The 20,293-nt window shown below is 50.0% G+C and overlaps 1 protein-coding gene across 3 annotated transcripts in view; it reads right to left on the bottom strand.

Moving 5' to 3' along the window:
- The window catches only part of LOC137562144 (receptor-type tyrosine-protein phosphatase kappa-like), a 374,827-nt gene that overhangs the window by 120,541 nt on the left and 233,993 nt on the right, over nt 1-20,293 (bottom strand). For all 3 annotated transcript variants that reach the window (XM_068273487.1, XM_068273479.1, XM_068273493.1), the window contains exon 14: nt 3,527-3,608. In XM_068273487.1, the coding sequence (XP_068129588.1) occupies nt 3,527-3,608 (82 nt within the window). The remainder of the gene's footprint in view (nt 1-3,526; nt 3,609-20,293) is intronic.

Genomic DNA, 20,293 nt, shown 5'->3' with positions numbered 1-20,293 from the left:
TCCAGTTGTTGGGCCAGAACATCCCCATCTTCCCAGATTGTGTCCTTCTACTGTAGTTGTACAGGTACTGGGTGACGGCTTTCTCCTGGTCTAGCAGGCGAGAGAACATGAGCAGGGTGGAATTCCAGCGAGTTGGGCTATCGCATATCAAGCGTCTCACCGGCAGGTTGTTTTATCGCTGAATGTCCGCAAAGCGTGCCATGGCCGTATAAGAGCGCCTGAAATTCCCACACAACTTCCTGGCCTGCTTCAGGATGTCCTCTAAGCCTGGGTACTTTGAGACAAATCTTTGCACGACCAGATTCAGCACATGTGCCATGCAGGGTACATGTGTCAGCTTTCCCAGATTCAAAGAGGAAAGGAGATTGCTGCCGTTGTCACACACCACGTTGCCGATCTCCAGCTGGTGCGGGGTCAGCCATTGCTCCACCTGTTTGTTAAGAGCAGCCAGGAGAGCTGCTCCAGTGTGACTCTCCGCTTTGAGGCAAGACATGTCTAAAATTGCGTGACACCGTCATACCTGGCATGCAGCGTAGGCTCTGGGGAGATGGGGCTGTGTAGCTGGAGAGGAAGAGGAGATGGCAGCACCGCTAGAGTTCAACTGCCTCTCAGCCAAGGAGGAGGAGGAGGTTGACAGCGAAGAGGATGTAGCTGGAGGAGAAGGAGAAGAGGTGGCAGAAGGCCTGCCTGCAAGCCGTGGAGGTGTGACAAGTCGGTCCGCTGAACAGCCACCTGCTTGCTGCCATCGGTCACAAGGTTGACCCAATGGGCTGTGTATGTAATGTAGCGGCCCTCCCCGTGCTTGGTAGACCAGGCATCCGTGGTCAGGTGGACCCTTGACCCAATGCTCTTCTCAATAGATGACACCACTTGCCTCTGAACTGCACGGTACAGTTTGGGTATGGCCTTTCGTGAAAAATAAGTGCGGCCTGGTATCTTCCACTGCGGTGTCCCAATGGCCACAAATTTACGGAAAGCCTCTGACTCCACCAGCTTGTATGGTAATAGCTAGCGAGCTAATAGTTCCGCCACACCAGCTGTCAGATGCCGGGCAAGAGAGTGACTGGCCGAAATTGGCTTCTTCCGCTCAAAGACTTCCTTCACGGACACCTGGCTACTGCTGTGGGCAGAGGAGCAGGAACCGCTCAAGGGCAGAGGCGGTGTGAAGGAGGGTGGCTGTGAAGATTCAAGGGAGAAAGCGGATGAAGACGATGCACCTGAAGGAGGAAGAGGAGAAGGAGGGTGGCTTGTCTTTTGAGGGGTGCTGCTTTTCCTCAGGTGTTCTTCCCATAGCTGTTTGTGCCTTTTCTCCAGGTGCCTTTGTAAGGCACTTGTCCCTACGTGAGTGTTGGCCTTTCCACGGCTCAATTTTTGGAGGCAAAGAGAACAGATGGCTTTGCTCCTATCTGAGGCACAAACGTTTAAATATTTCCAAACCGCTGCGCCCCCTGGGGTGGTGGCACTACGGTGGCATCAACAACTGACCTTGAAGGGCATGTTGGCTGGCTGGCTGGCCATAGCTGGTGATACATGGCGCCGGACACTGCCCCCAGCTGTTTCTGAGGACGAGCTCCCTCTGCTTCTATCATGGAGTCGTCTCCTCCTACTCCTCTCTGGCTCCCCCTCTGAACTGTCCCCTGGTCATCTCCTCTACTGGGAACATACGTGGCATCCGTATAATCGTCATCATGATCCTCCTGCCCAGCTTCGCTTTCCTCAGACAACTCCACAACTGCACCAACTTCAGGTGGTTCATCATCCACCTCCTCACACGTTACGTCCATACTATCGCCACCTAACTCAGACGTATGAGGTGGTGTACCTGCGCCTTCTTCTTGTTGTTGCAGTAGTGGCTGGGAATCAGTGATTTCACCACCACCACCAAATAACTCCTTACGAAGTGTCAAATGCAGTGGATGTGGTGCTTGTTGTAGCGCTGGTGGCTGCGGGAGATGAGGTGTTCTGTGTTAAATACTCAAGCACGTCCTCACAATTTTGGGAAGTGATGGCACGTACCTTCTTCTGAGCACTGTACTTTGGGCCAGGTCCGCACGAAATCACAGCAACACCACCTCGCACAGACCTGCCAGTGCCAGGTGGCCTTCCTCTGGGTCTGCCTCTACCTTTTCCTCTACCTGGTTTGTCCATTTTGTCCATCTCGGGGGAAGCTAGGTATATGCAGTGAGGTGAGTTCACTCAACCCAAAGGTAGTTATATATGGAGTGAGGTGAGTTCACTCAACCCAAAGGTAGTTATATATGCAGTGAGGTGAGTTCACTCAACACAAAAGGTAGTTATATGCAGAGAGGTGAGTTCACTCAACACAAAAGGTAGATATGCAGTGAGGTGAGTTCACTGAACACAAACGTAGGTGTATGCAGTGATGAGGTGGGTTAACTAAACACAACAGGTACTAGTAGGTAGGTAAATGCAGTACTGGGTAGTACAATGTGCAGCTCCCTGTCACACACACAGGTAATCACTGAATGCGTTGCTGCTGCTGGGATGCTGGCAGTGGCACACACACAGTATGAATTAGCAATGCTGTCTAAGCAACACAAGTGTCTCACATACACAGGTAGTCACTGAATGTGCTGCTGCTGGTGGGCTGCTGGCAGTGGGACACACAGTATGAATTAGCAATGCTGTCTAAGCAACACAAGTGTCTCACACACACAGGTAGTCACTGAATGTGCTGCTGCTGGTGGGCTGCTGGCAGTGGGACACACAGTATGAATTAGCAATGCTGTCTAAGCAACACAAGTGTCTCACACACACAGGTAGTCACTGAATGTGCTGCTGCTGCTGCTGCTGCTGCTGCTGGCAGTGGGACACACAGTATGAATTAGCAATGCTGTCTAAGCAACACAAGTGTCAGTTTCAAACACAGAAAAAAGAAAAAATGATCACACGAGCAGGATGAGCTCTGAAAAGAGCTGTTCTGGGGCGCTATTATAGCAATAAGATTCAGCTAGGAGCAAGCTAAGAAGGCAAGAGCCTGACTAATCTGTTCCTAGGAGAACAAGTCTGCAGCATCTGTCCTTATTCTGTCTCTAGCAGGCACACGAGTGAGGCTAATGGCCGCCGGTGCCTGCCTTATATAAGGGGGGTGGGGCTCCAGGGCTTAGTATAGCCGGATTGGCTACAATGCGCCTGCTGACTGTGATGCAGAGGGTCAAAGTTGACCCTCATAGAGCATTATGGGGCGAATCGAACTTCCGGCGAACCGTTCGGCCCACCTCTAGTGTTAGACACCTTGAAAAATCTTTTCCATCACTTTTCTGGCCAGCATAAGTGTTTCTAGTTTTCAAAGTTCGCCTCCCCATTGATGTCTATTGCGGTTCGCGGAAGTTCCCAAGTTCGCAAACTTTTGCAGAAGTTCGCGTTCACGGTTCGCGAACCTAAAATCGGAGGTTCGGCCATCTTTAATGTCCATGACAATCGTGTTGTGGGCATTTTGAGAGTGAGGATAAAGATGGATGCCATGCATTCCTCTCATACAAGGTTCCCTTTCAGAACTCCTCACCTGATTGGCCCATTTGTGTTGTCCACCGGATACAGCTGTAAGGTAAAATCTCGGAGTGTCTTCTCTGTGTGACGAGGAGGATCTGAAAGAGAAGTACAGCAATAGTCTGTACCGGCAGGAGAGACAGCAAACTGTACAAATAGAATCTCACCAGAATATTCCCAACCATCTCAACCCACCTCCCTTCATGTGACGACAATAAATGTCACTGATCTCCTCATAACATCAGCATCAGGGCCGGGCCGAGGCAGAGGCGACAGAAGCTGCAGCCTCAGGGCGCAGTGTAGGAGGGGAGAAGGGCGGGGCTGAGGCAGAGGCGAGAGAGTCTCCAGCCTCAGGGCGCAGTGTAGGAGGGGGCGCAGCGCCAGGCGGAGGCAGAGGTGAGAGAGGCTCCAGCCTCAGGGCGCAGTGTAGGAGGGGGCGCCGGTCCGGGCAGAGGAGAGAGAAGCTCCAGCCTCAGGGCGCAGTGTAGGAGAGGGCACAGGGTCAGGCAGAGGCAGAGGCGAGAGAGGCCCCAGCCCTAGGGTGCAGTGTAGGAGGGGGCACAGGGCCGGGCCGAGGCAGAGGCGAGAGTGGCTCCAGCCTCAGGGCGCAGTGTAGGAGGGGTGCAGGGGGGGGGGCTGAGGCAGAGGCGAGAGAGGCTCCAGTCTCAGTGTACATTGCTGTACATCTAATAATACATTGTGTACATTGCTGTACATCTAATAATACAGACAGGAATAATGCCAGACATGAATAGCAGATGTAGGAGCACACAGCGGGGATGTAGGGGATGCAGTATTGCTCTATTCATTGCTGTACATGTAATAATACAGACAGGAATAATGCCAGGCATGAATAGCAGATGTAGGAGCACACAGAGGGGGTGTAGGAGATGCAGTGTTGCTCTATTCATTGCTGTACATGTAATAATACAGACAGGAATAATGTCAGACATGAATAGCAGATGTAGGAGCACACAGTGGGGATCCAATAATACAGACAGGAATAATGCCAGGCATGAATAGCAGATGTAGGAGCACACAGAGGGGATGTAGGAGATGCAGTGTTGCTCTATCCATTGCTGTACAACTAATAATACAGACAGGAATAATGCCAGACATGAATAGCAGATGTAGGAGCACACAGAGGGGATGTAGGAGATGCAGTGTTGCTCTATCCATTGCTGTACAACTAATAATACAGACAGGAATAATGCCAGACATGAATAGCAGATGTAGGAGCACACAGCGGAGATCCAATAATACAGACAGGAATAATGCCAGACATGAATAGCAGATGTAGGAGCACACAGAGGGGATGTAGGAGATGCAGTGTTGCTCTATCCATTGCTGTACAACTAATAATACAGACAGGAATAATGCCAGACATGAATAGCAGATGTAGGAGCACACAGCGGGGATGTAGGAGATGCAGTGTTGCTCTATCCATTGCTGTACAATTAATAATACAGACAGGAATAATGCCAGACATGAATAGCAGATGTAGGAGCACACAGCGGGGATGTAGGAGATGCAGTGTTGCTCTATTGCTGTACAACTAATAATACAGATAGGAATAATGCCAGACATGAATAGCAGATGTAGGAGCACACAGCGGGGATGTAGGGGATGCAGTGTTGCTCTATACATTGCTGTACAACTAATAATACAGACAGGAATAATGCCAGGCATGAATAGCAGATATAGGAGCACACAGAGGGGATGTAGGAGATGCAGTGTTGCTCTATTGCTGTACAACTAATAATACAGATAGGAATAATGCCAGACATGAATAGCAGATGTAGGAGCACACAGCGGGGATGTAGGAGATACAGTGTTGCTCTATCCATTGCTGTACATCTAATAATACAGATAGGAATAATGCCAGACATGAATAGCAGATGTAGGAGCACACAGTGGGGATCCAATAATACAGACAGGAATAATGCCAGACAGGAATAGCAGATGTAGGAGCACACAGCGGGGATGTAGGGGATGCAGTGTTGCTCTATACATTGCTGTACAATTAATAATACAGACAGGAATAATGCCAGACATGAATAGCAGATGTAGGAGCACACAGCGGGGATGTAGGAGATGCAGTGTTGCTCTATACATTGCTGTACAATTAATAATACTGACAGGAATAATGCCAGACATGAATAGCAGATGTAGGAGCACAGAGTGGGGATGTAGGAGATGCAGTGTTGCTCTATCCATTGCTGTACATCTAATAATACAGAGAGGAATAATGCCAGACATGAATAGCAGATGTAGGAGCACACAGCGGGGATGTAGGAGATACAGTGTTGCTCTATCCATTGCTGTACAACTAATAATACAGATAGGAATAATGCCAGACAGTGGTGCTCAAATACCCCTTTTTAAAATTCGAGTTTGGTCGAATTCGAATAGTAAATTATTCGAGGTCAGTCGAATATTCGAGTCGAATAATTTTTACTATTCGATTCGACCTCGGACTTTGAGCTCACTATTCGAGTCGGTATTCGAGTTCATTATTCGAGCTGACTATTCGAATTGGCCTTAAATAGCTTCCAACACTTGTTTTGAGGGTGAATGATGCAAGAAACATCTTTTTTTCCAAGTAACAACAGCAAGTGATTATGTGGGGATGTTCCTTTAAAAAAAAAAAGGTGGAAAGAAAAGTTGTGTCCAGAATTTTGTTCACGCATGTTGGAAGCGCCATTGTATGTGCTCCCTGGCAGTGGAAACACACAGACAGCAGGAGGTAAATTCAGCAGCAGGAGGAGGAGGATGAGTGTGTGGCAGCAGGCAGTCAATGAGGCAGGCAGCGTGACATAACAGCCCTGGTACCTAGCGGTGATACCAGGGCTGTAAATAAACACAGCAGGCAGGAGGTCCCAGACAGCTGTCGTGCAGCCCACATCGTGTCCAATACACAACTGGGACAACACAGTTTTCAACCCGGGCACCTCTGAAAAATTAAACCTTTTTTTTTTTTATGGTTTTGTTTGTAAAACAAATTACACAGATATATAGCTATTTTTTGACGTAATAGCTGGTGGCAGAGTGGCAGCAGAATGTAATTCTGTGTACCCTGGCAGTGGGAAACACAGACCGACAGCAGCAGCAGCAGGAGGAATGGAGGAGTAATGTGAGCAGCTATTGTTTGACGTAATAGCTGGTGGCAGAGTGGCAGCAGAATGTAATTCTGTGTACCCTGGCAGTGGGAAACACAGACAGACAGCAGCAGCAGCAGGAGGAATGGAGGAGTAGTGTGAGTGTGGCAGCAGGCAGGCAGCGTGACATAATAGCCCTGGTACCTAGCGGGTGATACCAGGGCTGTAAATAAACACAACAGGAGGTCCCAGACAGCGGTCGTGCAGCCCACATCGTGTCCAATACACAACTGGGACAACACAGTTTTCAACCCAGGCACCTCAGAAAAATTAAACCTTTTTTTTTTTTTTATGGTTTTGTAGTTTTGGTTTTACAACCAATTACACAGATATAGCTATTTTTTGACGTAATAGCTGGTGGCAGAGTGGCAGCAGAATGTAATTCTGTGTACCCTGGCAGTGGGAAACACAGACAGACAGCAGCAGCAGCAGGAGGAATGGAGGAGTAGTGTGAGTGTGGCAGCAGGCAGGCAGCGTGACATAATAGCCCTGGTACCTAGCGGGTGATACCAGGGCTGTAAATAAACACAACAGGAGGTCCCAGACAGCGGTCGTGCAGCCCACATCGTGTCCAATACACAACTGGGACAACACAGTTTTCAACCCGGGCACCTCTGAAAAATTAAACCTTTTTTTTTTTTTATGGTTTTTTGGTTTTGTTTGTAAAACAAATTACACAGATATATAGCTATTTTTTGACGTAATAGCTGGTGGCAGAGTGGCAGCAGAATGTAATTCTGTGTACCCTGGCAGTGGGAAACACAGACCGACAGCAGCAGCAGCAGGAGGAATGGAGGAGTAATGTGAGCAGCTATTGTTTGACGTAATAGCTGGTGGCAGAGTGGCAGCAGAATGTAATTCTGTGTACCCTGGCAGTGGGAAACACAGACAGACAGCAGCAGCAGCAGGAGGAATGGAGGAGTAGTGTGAGTGTGGCAGCAGGCAGGCAGCGTGACATAATAGCCCTGGTACCTAGCGGGTGATACCAGGGCTGTAAATAAACACAACAGGAGGTCCCAGACAGCGGTCGTGCAGCCCACATCGTGTCCAATACACAACTGGGACAACACAGTTTTCAACCCGGGCACCTCAGAAAAATTAAACCTTTTTTTTTTTTTATGGTTTTGTAGTTTTGGTTTTACAACCAATTACACAGATATAGCTATTTTTTGACGTAATAGCTGGTGGCAGAGTGGCAGCAGAATGTAAATCTGTTTAACCTGGCAGTGGGAAACACAGACAGACAGCAGAAGGGCAGTACACAGCAGCCCACTGTAGTTGTAAAATGTGTGGCTGCAGGCGACGTAATAGTCAAAGTGAACCAGGCTGGCTTAGTGAGCAGGAGCCAGGAGGTGGTAAAGGGTGGTAAGGCACATTAACGATGGTTCTAAGTTCCGGCAGCCAGTTCATGTTAGTGTTGGGCGAACAGTGTTCGCCACTGTTCGGGTTCTGCAGAACATCACCCTGTTCGGGTGATGTTCGGGTTCGGCCGAACACCTGATGGTGTTCGGCCAAACTGTTCGGCCATATGGCCGAACTAAGAGCGCATGGCCGAACGTTACCCGAATGTTCGGCTAGCGCTGTGATTGGCCGAACGGGTCACGTGTAGTGTTGGGCGAACATCTAGATGTTCGGGTTCGGGCTGAACATGGCCGAACTCCGAACATAATGGAAGTCAAGGGGGACCCGAACTTTCGTGCTTTGTAAAGCCTCCTTATATGCTACATACCCCAAATTTACAGGGTATGTGCACCTTGGGAGTGGGTACAAGAGGAAAAATTTTTTTAGCAAAAAGAGCTTATAGTTTTTGAGAAAATCGATTTTAAAGTTTCAAAGGGAAAACTGTCTTTTAAATGCGGGAAATGTCTGTTTTCTTTGCACAGGTAACATGCTTTTTGTCGGCATGCAGTCATAAATGTAATACATATAAGAGGTTCCAGGAAAAGGGACCGGTAACGCTAACCCAGCAGCAGCACACGTGATGGAACAGGAGGAGGGTGGCGCAGGAGGAGAAGGCCACGCTTTGAGACACAACAACCCAGGCCTTGCATGAGGACAAGAAGCATGCGGATAGCAATTTGCATTTTGTCGCCATGTAAATGTAATACAGATGAGAGGTTCAATAAACAGGGACCGGAAACGCTAACCCATCACAGATGTTCATTGTTCATGTTACTTGGTTGGGGTCCGGGAGTGTTGCGTAGTCGTTTCCAATCCAGGATTGATTCATTTTAATTTGAGTCAGACGGTCTGCATTTTCTGTGGAGAGGCGGATACGCCGCCGATCTGTGACGATGCCTCCGGCAGCACTGAAACAGCGTTCCGACATAACGCTGGCTGCCGGGCAAGCCAGCACCTCTATTGCGTACATTGCCAGTTTGTGCCAGGTGTCTAGCTTCGATACCCAATAGTTGAAGGGTGCAGATGGATTGTTCAACACAGCTACGCCATCTGACATGTAGTCCTTGACCATCCTCTCCAGGCGATCGGTGTTGGAGGTGGATCTGCACGCTTGCTGTTCTGTGTGCTGCTGCATGGGTGTCAGAAAATTTTCCCACTCCAAGGACACTGCCGATACCATTCCCTTTTGGGCACTAGCTGCGGCTTGTGTTGTTTGCTGCCCTCCTGGTCGTCCTGGGTTTGCGGAAGTCAGTCTGTCGGCGTACAACTGGCTAGAGGAGGGGGAGGATGTCAATCTCCTCTCTAAAGTCTCCACAAGGGCCTGCTGGTATTCTTCCATTTTGACCTGTCTGGCTCTTTCTTCAAGCAGTTTTGGAACATTGTGTTTGTACCGTGGATCCAGAAGGGTATAAACCCAGTAATTGGTGTTGTCCAGAATGCGCACAATGCGTGGGTCGCGTTCAATGCAGTCCTAGGCCGAAGAGGTCATAGCCTAGGGTCCCAAAACCTGTTTATTTGGGCTATTTCAATGGTGGCGAGTCTGACGTACATAAATCGCAGCAATGGCCGTTAGCAACGTCTGAATCTCACGAAATGTCTCATGCAGGTAGAAAATGAAGAGAAAGATCCGCACCACCTTCAGAAAGGCTTAGTCTGTTTTATTGGAAAAAAACATACAAATTTAAAAAGAACTTTGCGGCAGGACAGTCCACTGTTTCGGGCTCCTGCCCATCTTCATGCTGCCTAGTACTAGGCAGCATGAAGATGGGCAGGAGCCCGAAACAGTGGACTGTCCTGCCGCAAAGTTCTTTTTAAATTTGTATGTTTTTTTCCAATAAAACAGACTAAGCCTTTCTGAAGGTGGTGCGGATCTTTCTCTTCATTTGCTACAGTTTGAGTCCCATGGTGTCTGGGACTATTGGATCTGCACACCTGACCATCTGAAATTGATGGAAGCCAAGCAAGTGCGACTCCACACTTAAAATCATGCAGGTAGAAGACATATTGTTAGACTTGGGCTCCAAAGATGGGTTCCCTACATCTCTGCAAACCAGAGTTACAGGGCTCCAAATTTGGTAAAATCCCCCATAGGCTTTCATTGGGCCTCCTATTTACAGTTCCAAAATCTCACATCTTTTCAAAGGGCAATTACTCAGCAGTGGCAAATTTTCTAGCATTGTAGGGACCCTTAGGGGGAACATGACTGGTGAGTTTCGGGCCCCTAGGCCAAAGAGGTCATAGCCTAGGGTCACAAAAACCTGTTTATTTGGGCTATTTCAATGGTAGTGATGGTGACGTACATAAATCGCAGCAATGGCCGTTAGCAAAGTCTGAATCTCACGAAATGTCTCATGCAGGTAGAAGACATATTGTTAGACTTGGATTCCAAAGATGGGGTCCCTACATCTCTGCAAACCAGAGTTACAGGGGTCCAAAATTGGTAAAATCCCCCATAGGATTTCATTGCCTCCCTATTTCACTTTCCAAAATCTCACATCTTTTCAAAGGGCAATGGCTCAGCAGCACCAAATTTTCTAGCATTGTAGGGACCCTTAGGGGGAACATGACTGGTGAGTTTCGGGCCCCTAGGCCGAAGAGGTCATAGCCTAGGGTCACAAAAACCTGTTTATTTGGGCTATTTCAATGGTAGTGATGGTGACGTACATAAATCGCAGCAATGGCCGTTAGCAAAGTCTGAATCTCACGAAATGTCTCATGCAGGTAGAAGACATATTGTTAGACTTGGATTCCAAAGATGGGGTCCCTACATCTCTGCAAACCAGAGTTACAGGGGTCCATATTGTTAGACTTGGATTCCAAAGATGGGGTCCCTACATCTCTGCAAACCAGAGTTACAGGGGTCCAAAATTGGTAAAATCCCCCATAGGATTTCATTGCCTCCCTATTTCACTTTCCAAAATCTCACATCTTTTCAAAGGGCAATGGCTCAGCAGTACCAAATTTTCTAGCATTGTAGGGACCCTTAGGGGGATCATGACTGGTGAGTTTTGCCACTGCTGAGCCATTGCCCTTTGAAATGGTGTGAGATTTTGGAACGGTAAATAGGAGGCCCAATGAAAGCCTATGGGGGATTTTACCAATTTTGGACCCCTGTAACTCTGGTTTGCAGAGATGTAGGGACCCCATCTTTGGAATCCAAGTCTAACAATATGTCTTCTACCTGCATGAGACATTTCGTGAGATTCAGACGTTGCTAACGGCCATGGCTGAGATTTATGTACGCCACCATCACTACCATTGAAATAGCCCAAATAAACAGGTTTTTGTGACCCTAGGCTATGACCTCTTCGGCCTAGGGGCCCGAAACTCACCAGTCATGTTCCCCCTAAGGGTCCCTACAATGCTAGAAAATTTGGTACTGCTGAGCCATTGCCCTTTGAAAAGATGTGAGATTTTGGAAAGTGAAATAGGGAGGCAATGAAATCCTATGAGGGATTTTACCAATTTTGGACCCCTGTAACTCTGGTTTGCAGAGATGTAGGGACCCCATCTTTGGAATCCAAGTCTAACAATATGTCTTCTACCTGCATGAGACATTTCGTGAGATTCAGACGTTGCTAACGGCCATGGCTGAGATTTATGTACGCCACCATCACTACCATTGAAATAGCCCAAATAAACAGGTTTTTGTGACCCTAGGCTATGACCTCTTCGGCCTAGGGGCCCGAAACTCACCAGTCATGTTCCCCCTAAGGGTCCCTACAATGCTAGAAAATTTGGTACTGCTGAGCCATTGCCCTTTGAAAAGATGTGAGATTTTGGAAAGTGAAATAGGGAGGCAATGAAATCCTATGGGGGATTTTACCAATTTTGGACCCCTGTAACTCTGGTTTGCAGAGATGTAGGGACCCCATCTTTGGAATCCAAGTCTAACAATATGTCTTCTACCTGCATGAGACATTTCGTGAGATTCAGACTTTGCTAACGGCCATTGCTGCGATTTATGTACGCCACCATCACTACCATTGAAATAGCCCAAATAAACAGGTTTTTGTGACCCTAGGCTATGACCTCTTCGGCCTAGGGGCCCGAAACTCACCAGTCATGTTCCCCCTAAGGGTCCCTACAATGCTAGAAAATTTGGTACTGCTGAGCCATTGCCCTTTGAAAAGATGTGAGATTTTGGAAAGTGAAATAGGGAGGCAATGAAATCCTATGGGGGATTTTACCAATTTTGGACCCCTGTAACTCTGGTTTGCAGAGATGTAGGGACCCCATCTTTGGAATCCAAGTCTAACAATATGTCTTCTACCTGCATGAGACATTTCGTGAGATTCAGACTTTGCTAACGGCCATTGCTGCGATTTATGTACGTCACCATCACTACCATTGAAATAGCCCAAATAAACAGGTTTTTGTGACCCTAGGCTATGACCTCTTCGGCCTAGGGGCCCGAAACTCACCAGTCATGTTCCCCCTAAGGGTCCCTACAATGCTAGAAAATTTGGTGCTGCTGAGCCATTGCCCTTTGAAAAGATGTGAGATTTTGGAAAGTGAAATAGGGAGGCAATGAAATCCTATGGGGGATTTTACCAATTTTGGACCCCTGTAACTCTGGTTTGCAGAGATGTAGGGACCCCATCTTTGGAATCCAAGTCTAACAATATGTCTTCTACCTGCATGAGACATTTCGTGAGATTCAGACTTTGCTAACGGCCATTGCTGCGATTTATGTACGTCACCATCACTACCATTGAAATAGCCCAAATAAACAGGTTTTTGTGACCCTAGGCTATGACCTCTTTGGCCTAGGGGCCCGAAACTCACCAGTCATGTTCCCCCTAAGGGTCCCTACAATGCTAGAAAATTTGCCACTGCTGAGTAATTGCCCTTTGAAAAGATGTGAGATTTTGGAACTGTAAATAGGAGGCCCAATGAAAGCCTATGGGGGATTTTTCCAAATTTGGAGCCCTGTAACTCTGGTTTGCAGAGATGTAGGGAACCCATCTTTGGAGCCCAAGTCTAACAATATGTCTTCTAACTGCATGAGACATTTCGTGAGATTCAGACGTTGCTAACGGCCATTGCTGCGATTTATGTACGTCAGACTCGCCACCATTGAAATTGCCCAATAAACAGGTTTTGTGACCCTAGGCTATGACCTCTTCGGCCTAGGACTGCATTGAACGCGACCCACGCATTGTGCGCATTCTGGACAACACCAATTACTGGGTTTATACCCTTCTGGATCCACGGTACAAACACAATGTTCCAAAACTGCTTGAAGAAAGAGCCAGACAGGTCAAAATGGAAGAATACCAGCAGGCCCTTGTGGAGACTTTAGAGAGGAGATTGACATCCTCCCCTCCTCTAGCCAGTTGTACGCCGACAGACTGACTTCCGCAAACCCAGGACGACCAGGAGGGCAGCAAACAACACAAGCCGCAGCTAGTGCCCAAAAGGGAATGGTATCGGCAGTGTCCTTGGAGTAGGAAAATTTTCTGACACCCATGCAGCAGCACACAGAACAGCAAGCGTGCAGATCCACCTCCAACACCGATCGCCTGGAGAAGATGGTCAAGGACTACATGTCAGATGGCGTAGCTGTGTTGAACAATCCATCTGCACCCTTCAACTATTGGGTATCGAAGCTAGACACCTGGCACAAACTGGCAATGTACGCAATAGAGGTGCTGGCTTGCCCGGCAGCCAGCGTTATGTCGGAACGCTGTTTCAGTGCTGCCGGAGGCATCGTCACAGATCGGCGGCGTATCCGCCTCTCCACAGAAAATGCAGACCGTCTGACTCAAATTAAAATGAATCAATCCTGGATTGGAAACGACTACGCAACACTCCCGGACCCCAACCAAGTAACATGAACAATGAACATCTGTGATGGGTTAGCGTTTCCGGTCCCTGTTTATTGAACCTCTCATCTGTATTACATTTATGACTGCATGGCGACAAAATGCAAATTGCTATCCGCACGCTTCTTGTCCTCATGCAAGGCCTGGGTTGTTGTGTCTCAAAGCGTGGCCTTCTCCTCCTGCGCCACCCTCCTCCTGTTCCATCACGTGTGCTGCTGCTGGGTTAGCGTTACCGGTCCCTTTTCCTGGAACCTCTTATATGTATTACATTTATGACTGTATGCCGACAAAAAGCATGTTACCTGTGCAAAGAAAACAGACATTTCCCGCATTTAAAAGACAGTTTTCCCTTTGAAACTTTAAAATCGATTTTCTCAAAAACTATAAGCTCTTTTTGCTAAATTTTTTTTTCCTCTTGTACCCACTCCCAAGGTGCACATACCCTGTAAATGTGGGGTATGTAGCATGTAAGGAGGCTTTACAAAGCACAAAAGTTCGGGTCCCCATTGACTTCCATTATGTTCGGAGTTCGGGTCGAACACCCGAACATCGCGGCCATGTTCGGCCTGTTCGGCCCGAACCCGAACATCTAGATGTTCGCCCAACACTAGTTCATGTCCCCCTCTCGCCGACAACAGGGGCCAGGAACTCGCCTTCCACCCACGCCTGGTTCATCTTGAGAAACGTCAGTCTGTCCACAGACTTGTGAGACAGACGTGAGCGTTTCTCGGTGACCACGCCACCAGCTGCACTGAAGCAGCGCTCGGACAGCACGCTGGAAGGGGGGCAGGACAGCACTTCCAGGGCGTACTGCGCCAGCTCGCTCCAGATCTCCAGGCGCTTGACCCAATACTCCATGGGATCAACAGGGGCATCGCTGTCAAGCCCGCTGTAGGACCCCATGTAGTCAGCCACCATGCGGGTCAGGCGCTGGCTGTGACCGGAGGAGGATGCTGCTGCATGCACCTCCTCTCTAGTCACTGCTGCCGGAGCCTCTACAGTCCTGTAGAGCTCATGGCTGAGAGACAGCAGGTCTGTGGGGCGCTTGCTGCTGGATGCAGGCACCTGCTGCTGCCTCTGTGCTGGCTGGACAGTGGGGGTGGAAGGCTGGGGGAAGGCTTCCTCCAAGCGCTCAACAAGGGCCTGCTGCAAGCTCCTTATTTGTTGCGCTGGGTCTCCTCCTGCAGGCGGCAGGAACTGGCTCAACTTCCCCTTGAGGCGCGGGTCCAACATCATGCTGATCCAGATGTCCTCCCTCTGGTTCATCTGGATCACCCTGGGGTCCCTGCGCAGGCACGTCAGCATGTGCGCTGCCATTGGGAAGAGGCGGGCCACGTCTGCTGGCACATCGACGGCAGTGCTGTCCTCCTCATCCTCCTCCTCTGCCGCCTCATCCTCTCTCCACCCCCGCACCAACTCAGCTGCGCTGTGCTGATCCCCCTCATCAGCAGCAAGGTCAGGGACCTCCACCAAGTCCTCCTCCTCCTCCCCCTCAGAGGTGGACTGTGCAGCTGCTTGCCGCTCCTGCTGGTCCAAGGCTGCCGCTCCCTGTTCCAGCAAAGCATCGAGGGCCCTGTTCAGCAGACAAACCAGGGGCACCCACTTGCAGACCATAGCATGGTCCCTGCTCACCATGTTAGTGGCCTGCAGAAAGGGAGCCAGCACTAAGCACACCTGCTGCATGTGCCTCCAGTCATCATCGGGGACGATGGACGGGATGTTGCTGGTCTTGTCCCTTCTCTGAGCGGCGGAAACAGTGGCCTGGGCAAGGTACTGGTTGACAGCGTGCTTCTGTTCAACCAGACGCTCCAACATCGCCAGGGTGCAGTTCCAGCGAGTCGGAACGTCAAAGATCAGCCGATGGCGTGGCAGCTCCAGCTCCTTTTGCACGTCTTCCAGGCTCGCACAGGCTGCAGCCGAGCGCCGGAAGTGACGCACAACGTTCCTTGCCGTTTCCAGCAGTTCGCCCATCCCCTGGTAGGTGCGCAGGAACTTCTGCACCACCAGGTTCAGCACGTGGGCAAGACAGGGGATGTGGGTCAGGTTTCCCCTGTCTATTGCGGCAACCAGATTGGCCCCATTGTCAGCCACCACCTCTCCGACTCTGAGGCCTCTGGGGGTCAGCCAAATCCTCTCCTGCTCCTGGAGTTTGGCCAACACATGGGTTGCCGTCAGCTTCGTCTTCCCAAGGCTGACCAAGTGCAGCAGCGCTTGGCAGTGGCGGGCCTTCACGCTGCTGCTGAGGCGGGGGGTTTGGCCAGGTGTGCCGGAGGATGGCAGAGGATCGGAGGAACCTGCTGCAGTTCCCCCGACCCTGCGGGGTGGCACCACCCACTGTGTTGCTGCTGCTGCTGTGCCCGCTGCTGCTCTCCCTCCTCACCCCCTTCCACCAAGCTGACCCAGTGGACAGTGAAGGACAGGTAGCGGCCTGTCCCGAAGCGGCTGCTCCAGGAGTCCATGGTGACGTGGACCCTTTCACCAACCGCGTGCTCCAGCCCTCGCTCCACATTGGCCATCACAAAGCAGTGCAGTGCAGGAATGGCCTTGCGGGCGAAGAAGTGTCTGCTGGGGAGCTGCCAGTCTGGGGCTGCGCAAGCAAGCAGCGCACGAATGTGGCTCCCCTCCTGCACGAGCGTGTACGGCAGGAGTTGGGAGCACATGGCCCGTGCCAGCAAGCCATTCAGCTGCCGCACGCGACGGCTGCTGGGAGGCAGAGCCCTAACCACCCCCTGGAAGGACTCGCTCAAAAGGCTCTGGCATGGCCTTTTGCTGGCACGGGAATCAGCAGACACAGCAGAGGAGGCCACTGAGGACTGGCTGCCAGAACAGGCCTCAGTGTCGGCGGCAGGAGTTGCAGAGGGGGGAGGAGCAGTGCATTTCCGCACTCCTGCTGGTGCTGCTGGAGGAGCAGGAGGGCGGGTGGCTGCTGTTGCTGCTGCTGCTGCTGCTGCTGAAGGCTGTGCAGTGATGGGTGTGGTGCCACTGCCAGCACCAGATGCCTTCAGCCTCTGGAACTCCTCATGCTGGTGGAAATGTTTCGCAGCAAGGTGGTTGATGAGCGAGCTGGTGCTGAACTTTAAGGGGTCTGCACCTCTGCTCAACTTCCGCTGACAGTGGTTGCAAGTGGCGTACTTGCTGTACACTGTGGGCATGGTAAAAAAGCGCCAGATTGGTGACAAAAACAACCCCCTACGGCATGGAACCGCTGCTGCCTGTCTCCCTGTGGTGGTTGGGGGGGGGGGGGGGGGGGCTTGGGTGCGGCTGGTGGTGGTACTGGCAGATGCTGCTGCTGCTGCTGAGCCTGAGACACCAGCAGGCTGGGGGACCTGCCTACTGCTGCCAATGCTTGCAATGATGCGCCTCCTTGCAAGGCCCACAAGCGCATCCTCCTCCTCCTCCTCAGAGCTGCTGATGACGACATCCCCTGGAGCTGGTGGCACCCAGTCTCTGTCTGTCACCGTGTCATCATCATCCTCCCCCTCCTGAAACATGTCCTGCTGGGATGATAACCCCCCAAACTCCTCTCCTGATGCATGGATGGGCTGCTTGACTGTCGCCACAGTCTTGCTGTCCAATCCCTCATCCCCTAAAGTGCCCATCAGCATCTCCTCCTCCAAATCACCAACAACAGCAGACAATTGACTCATCATGCCTGGGGTCAAAAGAGTGCTGAGTGACAGGTCGGCGACTGACGGTGAACTGGCCTCCTCCCCAGGCCCTGCTGGCCGGCTGCTGCGAACAGGGGTGGTGGTGGTGGTGGTGAGGGTGGAGGCCTCGGATGCAGAGCTGATGGCGGGCTGCTCATCCTCCGTCATCAGTTGCACCACAGTGTCTGCATCCTTTTCCTCAATGGGACGTTTCCGACCCGGCTGGAGGAAAATCGGAGCAGGTGCTACACGCTGCTGCTGCTGTGTCTCTGCAGCGTGAGTTGCAGATGCTCCTGCTGGGCGGCGCCCAAGGCGTCCACGGCCAGTGGCTATAGGAGGAATGTTAGCCACTGACGCTGCTGCTGCTGCTGCGGAACTGTGCATGGTGGCGCGGCCGCGCCCGTGGCTTGCCACAATGCTGCTCCCTCTCCTCCTGATTCCCTTGCTGCCCTTCCCCTTGCCCAAACCGCGCTGGCTGCCACTTCCAGACATCTTCGATGTTTTGGGCGTAAACACAAAAGTTTTTTAAAAGGCCGGGTGAAAAGTGGGGTACTTTAATGGAGTGGGTTGGTGGGCGAGGTGACTGAGTGAGTGTCTAGTACAGTAAGTAAGTAGTAACAGAGTCAGTAAGTACAACTAGAAGTTACAATAATCAATAGTAATAATCACAAGGAAATAGAGTGTGTGTACACAGACAGTGAGTGAGTGCACGCACACGCAGGAGCTAGCCTATGAACAGTGACTGAGTGTCTCTACTAGTACAGTAAGTAGTAACAGTAAGTACAACCAGAAATTACAATAATCAATCAGTAATCAGAAGGAAATAGAGTGTGTGTACAGTACACGGACAGTGAGTGCACGCACACGCAGGAGCTAGTAGCCTATGAACAGTGACAGTGAGTGTCCTAGTACAGTTACAGTATATAACTATTCAGAAGGAAATAGAGTGTGTGTACACTACAGTACACAGACAGTGAGTGCACGCACACGCAGGAGCTAGTAGCCTATGAACAGTGACAGTGAGTGTCCTAGTACAGTTACAGTATATAACTATTCAGAAGGAAATAGAGTGTGTGTACACTACAGTACACAGACAGTGAGTGCACGCACACGCAGGAGCTAGTAGCCTATGAACAGTGTCAGTGAGTGAGTGTCCTAGTACAGTTACAGTATATAACTATTCAGAAGGAAATAGAGTGTGTGTACAGTACACAGACAGTGAGTGCACGCACACGCAGGAGCTAGTAGCCTATGAACAGTGACAGTGAGTGTCCTAGTACAGTTACAGTATATAACTATTCAGAAGGAAATAGAGTGTGTGTACAGTACACAGACAGTGAGTGCACGCACACGCAGGAGCTAGTAGCCTATGAACAGTGACAGTGAGTGTCCTAGTACAGTTACAGTATATAACTATTCAGAAGGAAATAGAGTGTGTGTACACTACAGTACACAGACAGTGAGTGCACGCACACGCAGGAGCTAGTAGCCTATGAACAGTGTCAGTGAGTGAGTGTCCTAGTACAGTTACAGAATATAACTATTCAGAAGGAAATAGAGTGTGTGTACAGTACACAGACAGTGAGTGCACGCACACGCAGGAGCTAGTAGCCTATGAACAGTGACAGTGAGTGTCCTAGTACAGTTACAGTATATAACTATTCAGAAGGAAATAGAGTGTGTGTACACAGACAGTGAGTGCAAGCACACGCAGGAGCTAGTAGCCTATGAACAGTGACAGTGAGTGTCCTAGTACAGTTACAGTATATAACTATTCAGAAGGAAATAGAGTGTGTGTACAGTACACAGACAGTGAGTGCACGCACACGCAGGAGCTAGTAGCCTATGAACAGTGACAGTGAGTGTCCTAGTACAGTTACAGTATATAACTATTCAGAAGGAAATAGAGTGTGTGTACACTACAGTACACAGACAGTGAGTGCACGCACACGCAGGAGCTAGTAGCCTATGAACAGTGTCAGTGAGTGAGTGTCCTAGTACAGTTACAGTATATAACTATTCAGAAGGAAATAGAGTGTGTGTACAGTACACAGACAGTGAGTGCACGCACACGCAGGAGCTAGTAGCCTATGAACAGTGACAGTCAGTGAGTGTCCTAGTACAGTTACAGTATATAACTATTCAGAAGGAAATAGAGTGTGTGTACAGTACACAGACAGTGAGTGCACGCACACGCAGGAGCTAGCCTATGAACAGTGACAGTGAGTGTCCTAGTACAGTTACAGTATATAACTACAATACAAAATACAATCAATCAGTACTAAAGGACAGCAGAAATACTGGTATAGATGAGAAATAAACAGAGGACAGGAGAGAACAGCTGCCCACACAGGCAAGGCCCTGAGGCCTAAAGCTGTAAGCCTGCAGCAGCTGTCTGAGTCTCTCTCTATGTAACACAAAAGCTACTAACTAAAATACAATGTCTATCTAACTAACAACAATATAGGTGTATATAGGAGGTGTATGTGAGCAAAAACGCTAGGTAAATGACCACAATAAAGCTCTTGCTAAGCGAACGCACAAAGGAGCAGATCTCTCTATGTGCAAAGTCGGGCAAAGACGGAGAAACGGAACATGGCGGCCGCTATTTATAGGGTAGGGGCTGGCCAGGGTCCCCCTCAGTGATTGGCTGCCGTCAGAGGGCCTGGGAGCCCTCTGATTGGCTCTAAGGACATCAATCTGGGCTATGACGCTATTCGAGCTCGGTATTCGAGCTCGAATAGCGCTG

Source organism: Hyperolius riggenbachi, chromosome 1 (genome assembly GCF_040937935.1).
Source record: "Hyperolius riggenbachi isolate aHypRig1 chromosome 1, aHypRig1.pri, whole genome shotgun sequence".
NCBI classification, from domain to species: Eukaryota; Metazoa; Chordata; class Amphibia; order Anura; family Hyperoliidae; genus Hyperolius; species Hyperolius riggenbachi.
Note: the sequence above shows the minus strand (reverse complement) of the source record. Positions and strands in the feature narration are given on the sequence as shown.